The sequence below is a fragment of the Hipposideros armiger genome, unplaced genomic scaffold, assembly GCF_001890085.2.
Source record: "Hipposideros armiger isolate ML-2016 unplaced genomic scaffold, ASM189008v1 scaffold_205, whole genome shotgun sequence".
NCBI lineage: Eukaryota > Metazoa > Chordata > Mammalia > Chiroptera > Hipposideridae > Hipposideros > Hipposideros armiger.
Window position 1 is genome coordinate 1,309,301 of NW_017731555.1, and position 5,279 is coordinate 1,314,579.

At 55.7% G+C, this 5,279-nt stretch overlaps 1 protein-coding gene across 1 annotated transcript in view; it reads right to left on the reverse strand.

Annotated features, from left to right (window-relative positions):
* Window positions 1-2,107, reverse strand: part of SP9 (Sp9 transcription factor) — a 5,810-nt gene extending 3,703 nt beyond the window's left edge. Inside the window, exons 1-2 of the mRNA XM_019653701.1 lie at window positions 1,939-2,107; window positions 5-941 (exon numbers count right to left, since the gene is read on the reverse strand). Of these exons, the coding sequence (XP_019509246.1) occupies window positions 5-941; window positions 1,939-1,959 (958 nt within the window). The 5' untranslated portion in view covers window positions 1,960-2,107. The remainder of the gene's footprint in view (window positions 1-4; window positions 942-1,938) is intronic.
* Between the last annotated feature and the right edge of the window lie 3,172 nt (window positions 2,108-5,279).

Consider the following 5,279-nt stretch of genomic DNA (forward strand, 5'->3'; position numbering starts at 1 on the left):
GGGCCCAGCCGCTCCGCCTCCTGGCAGTTGGGGCAGTCGCAGGTGGCGCGGCCCGAGTAGCGGCGAGCGGAGCGCGCCGAGCTCCCCCCGGCGGCGGCGGCCGCGGCGCCCGAGATCATGGCGCTGGCGGCGGCTGCCGCCACCGCGGCGCTGGAGTCCGAGTAGGAGGGCAGAACCGGCTTGAAGCCGTCCTGGGCCAGCAGGTGCTGGCTTGTGGAGAGCAAGTGCGAGGCGGCGGCGGCCGAGGAGCCGAGGCCTGTAGAGCTGAAGGCCGAGTGCGTGAGCGAGCTGAAGTCGGGGTTGTAGGTACCGAGCTGCGAGTGCAGCGAGGCCTGGGGGGCGCCCGAGTGCAGCGAGCTCTGGAGCCCCCCAGCGGGGTTCTGCACCTCCAGCCACGATCCCGGACTACTGTGCACGTCCCACCACGACGACGCCGCGCCGTTGGTCACCTCGCCCGCCGCCAGCGTCGAGTGGAAGCCTGACTTGTACCACGACTCATACGGATGCGCCATGCCCACCCGCGGGTACAGGCCGTCGGCCGCCGTGGTGTGCACTTTGGAGATGAAGGCCGACTGGCCTCCCGCCTCCTGCGGGGACACCCCGGCCGCCGCCGCCGCGGCCGCCGCCGAGTTGGAGAAGAGGCCGCCGTAGTCGCTGCTAAACGCGGACGACGTGGGGGACGTGGAGGCCAGGCAGAAGGCGCTGTTGGCTGCGCCCGAACCGCCCGCCAGGCCGCCGGAGCCGCGGCCTCCGGTGGCCACTGCGAAGCCCGAGAGGCTGGAGCCGAGGTTGCAGCTGGACGAGGAGCGCTTCCAGGGGTGGAAGCCGCCCTTGGCGAAGGCGCTCGACTCCGGCAGCGTAGTCAGCGGGCTCGTGTTGCCGATCTTGTTGCAGGTCGCCGCCAGCATGGCCAACGGGGTCGTTCCGAAGCGCGGCTCTTCCTAGAGTGGGTGGAGGGGAGGGAGCAAGGAGGAGGAGGGAAGGAAGAAGTGGGAGGAAGACACAAAGTGCACCCGTGAGCAGAGCCTGGTCCCCTGCGGCGGGTCCCGGGGGGGAGGGGTGTCGTGGCTTCCCGGTTCGCGCCTCCTCCCCGCGCGCTCGCCGAGGATGCGCCGCGCCCCGCGCGGGGCAGAGGCGATCACGAGGGCGAGGAGCCCGGCGCTGGAAAGTTGCTCCTTGGTGGGACTACAGATCAAAGACGTCCCGGTTCTCCTCGCCTCGCACGCTGCAACCCCAGCCCAGAGCCAGACTCAGATTGCTCCCCTTCCGCTCGCTGTAAGCCCGCTCCTCTCACAGAAGCCCCCAAATCGTCCTTCCGGAGGTAAACACACAGACTACAAACACCGGTTGAAGGCGGAGGCGGCCGAAACAGTGGCCCGGGGGCTGGGGAAACTTAGGCACTCCTTCCAAGGGTGGCTACAACTTGACTCTTTTCTTTTTTAATAGAAAATGTTTTTAATGTTTACACACCGAAAAGAAAACCCGATTATGGAAACAATCCAAGGGGAAGCGACTCAGCGATAGATTTCAGTCACAGGCGAACTGGGGAGCCGCAGAAGTGTAAATGTTTGTTAACGTGACTACATGAACTGCAAACCGATTAAGGCTGTTTTGTGGAAACACCACTGTCGCATAATTGCAACAATCCCCGAAGCAAGGGGGGATGGGATATAAATCACGAGGGGAAGAAAAGAAACCTCTAGGTTTTCTTTAAAACCAAATTAAAAAGGACTTGCTTAACAAATCATTTTCTTACAAAGGCACCTCCTAGTTTCCAATAACTTGGAAAGAATCAGTTCCGGAAATGTGGAAAGTGCTAAAAGAAGCTGAAGCTGCCATCCGGCAGCAACAGTTTCTCCGGAGCCGCGGACCCAGAGAAGCCATAACAAAAAATTACTCCAGTTAAAAGAAGCAATGTGTTGCCGCACTTCGACTTACCCCGAGTATAGACGTGGCCATAGCAGGTCCCTGGGCTGCGCGGCGGGGCCGGGAGCGGGGCTGAGCCTGGCGGCTGCTCGGGAAAACTGCTCGGGTCCCGCGCGGTTCCCGCGTCCCCGCGCTCGCGCCGAGCGGACTCCGGGCTCCCGCCGGCTAAACTCAGCCTAAGTGCTAGGAGCACCGGCTTTGAAGTGCCGCTGGCTGCGCCTCTCGCCCAATGAGGGCGCAGGCGGAGCAGAAGGGAGCTGCCCCGCAGCCAATCAGATGCGCCGACGGGCCTGAGCCCGGGCTCCCGGCGCGTGCCAGTCAAGCGGGCTAGCTAGGTGGGGGGGTGGGGAGGTGGGGGTCGAGGGCTAGGGACTGAAGAGATTACAGTGCAATTAAAAATTTACACACACGCACCAAGCCAGGTTTAAGTACTGCTGAGACCGAGCCTCAAGCCCCCCGAACCACCCCGACGTGATGTAAGTTAGGACTGACAGTCCTACCTCACTCCCCACTTGTGGGAAAGGAGGCGGGAGGGGAAGGGGCGCCGAGGCGGAGGCCGCATGAGCAAGGCCCAAGTGGAGACAGAAATGTCAACGCTAACTTTGTGTGTCCGGGCTCTCGCCTGTGGAGCACATCAGCTGGAATCCATCATTCTTGCTCGAGATTTTATCATTGTCGTTTGTCTTCTATCCAGTTCCTTATTCCCACTGGATTCAGTTTTACTCACTCTGAGTAAAGGGCGCGAAGGAAGAGCTCCTCCAAGGAGAGAGATAGGCCTTTCGGGCCAGGTCTACACCCACAGACTTGATGGGAGGGCCTGGAGCCTGCTGTATCCCGCCATTTCCCCCAGCGGTCTAAGTGACTTCCTAATTGTCGCTCTGGCCTCTGACCCGGGGGGTAATACAAATGCCACTCACACCAGAAGCTTGTGGTGGTAATTGAGGGCACTCTTTGTACCGTTTCTCCAGCGCCTAGATACCAGGTTAACCCAGTTGTCAAATATGACTAAACAGTGGGACGTGCTGATTATCTGCCCGGGTTTCGCTGGGGACTGGCATTGGGGTGGGAGGCATCAGCCCTTAGAACAAGCTGCACGAAGCTGCTTATTTTCACATTGTAATAACTTTGGAAACAGAGACCCGTGCGAGCCGCGTCAACCCCCACCACCACCCCCGCTGAAGCTGCAGCTTGCTCAGCTGTTTGTTTAACCCAGTGAAGATTTACATGTCACATTTTAGCCTGGAGTCGAGTTTTCTTGCCCCAGCTTCAACCTACTCCCACTCCAGACCGCCTGGGCCTAGATACTCCTCTGCGGAGCAAGGGCGCCCTAATGAGAGGTGATCTTCCCCCAGGGCCTTGCTTTCGTGGACGTGCTGCTTAAGGAGCCTCTCTCGGGGACCTCCACCCGCGAGTGCGGGGGACAAGGACACACGTGGGTGCAGCGTGCTCCCCATTTTGCAAGCTGGAAGCATCCTGAAGTCCTCTCCGGATCTTGTCGGTGTGAAAGGTTGTGTCCTCAGACAGACAACTGTGCGTCCTGGAGTCCCTCAGCAACCGCTGGGCTGTTTCTCTTCTTTCTGGGTCTTGCTTTCTCTTTCTTCTTCAGAGCAGCCAGGAGCTGCTTTTGAACCAGAAATACCAGCGCCCTCGGACATACCTGGGTACTGGTTTTAATGTACCACATTCTCCTCCAAACCTACATCCTACTTTTTAACAGACATTTTAAACGACGAACCTCAAATGCTTGGGTGCAAAAGACGAGTTGTTGCGTAGGGGGAGCAAGTGAGGAGGACATGGAATTGTGCTTTCTCTCCTCTTTTGCAATATCTCTTGGTCCCAAAGTGCAACCAGCGTGGTTCTTCTCTCGGCTCTAAGATGGAACCTGCGTGCATCCTGGTGCACTCCGTGGGTGGGGAGGGCTATATAAATTGCTTTCTTTGCTTTTCGTTAGAATATCTATACTCAGAATGCTTTTTCCTCCCCTTCGGTTTAAGGTGGCGAAAGCACCGAAGAAATTATGACAGAGAAAGAGAAAGGAGAGAGAGAGAATACTCGCGTTTCTATAACGAAGCGCTGTGCCCTGGGGGATTGTGGTGGAAATCCGCAGGAGGTAAAGGGAAGCTGTGAAAAGCTCCGGGGGACTCGGGGTGGAGGGTTGAGTGAGAGTCCAGACAGCTTGGAAGAGCCAGAAAGCCCGGCAGGGGGACCCGGGAGCCGTTCCCAACAGGTGACTTCTGCCCTGGAAGGGAAGACTGGTGCTGGGCTTCCTGTAGAGCCTCCGTGTGGATTTACTAATAGAGGGATTGTTAAGTGGCAGCGAGGCGTTTCCGACTCACCCAGTGCAGTCCTGGGAGGAGAAGCAAGGAGATATCCCCCCCTTCCACCTCCTCCCCCACCACAACACCTTCTCCTTAAGGAAACCTGACAAAGTAATAAATAAAACAATCCGAAAAGCCACTTAGCATTGGTGACATTTTCAAGTCAACCGTTTAAAACACTTCACGCTCTCACCTCGGGCTCCGGGCGCCCTGTTTGCCTTCTTCCTCTCCTCCTCTTCCCCTCCCCTCCCCCTCCTGCCGTTTTTAATGTGGTTCCAGCTGTCAGATTCTCTACACGGGTACTGGGATATTCCTTTAGATACGCGCGTCGGGATCACAATAAAAGTTAGGGAAATCTTCCAAACCAATGCTGGCAGACACTCCGGCCATTTCGACTCTAAGGTGGGACCCCAAGGAAATCTTTCCAGAGAAGTCCAGTTTTGTTTTTTTCTTTGTGATAGCTTTTTTTCACCCTCTAAAAAATCCAGTTTTTAAACAAAAATCAATGTGTTATGCTAAAGTGTTGAGCTGACTGTTAAAACATTTGGGGAAATAATGACAATGTAACAAAGGCCTGGTTTGGAGTGAATCATCACCCTTTTTAAAAGTTAAAGCAATTTTCAGGAGAATAGCTTTCAGCAAGCGCTTTACATTATTCAAAACGGCCAAATAATGCTCTATTATAGCGCCTGAATGCTGCCAGTCAGCCCCTAAGTGCAATTTGTGCAAAGGCCCCGGTGCCTTATCTCCACTTCTTTATAAAGAGGTGAATATAAAACAATTTCTTCCAAACCCAGACAGAGAGCACGAAAATTGCTTCCCTTTCTGCAATCAGGGCAATTTAACTGGAGTGCAATTAGCACTATTAAATGTCGATTTTGCATAAACAAATCTGACTGAGCAGCGAAAGTGGGGTGAGAACCTCATATACACTGAAACTGATTTTTTTAAATTATGTATCCGGGTCCTTTACAATTGATCCGTGACGTTTTCATCTTGGAATATATTTACATCGTAAATACACTATGGTTAAAT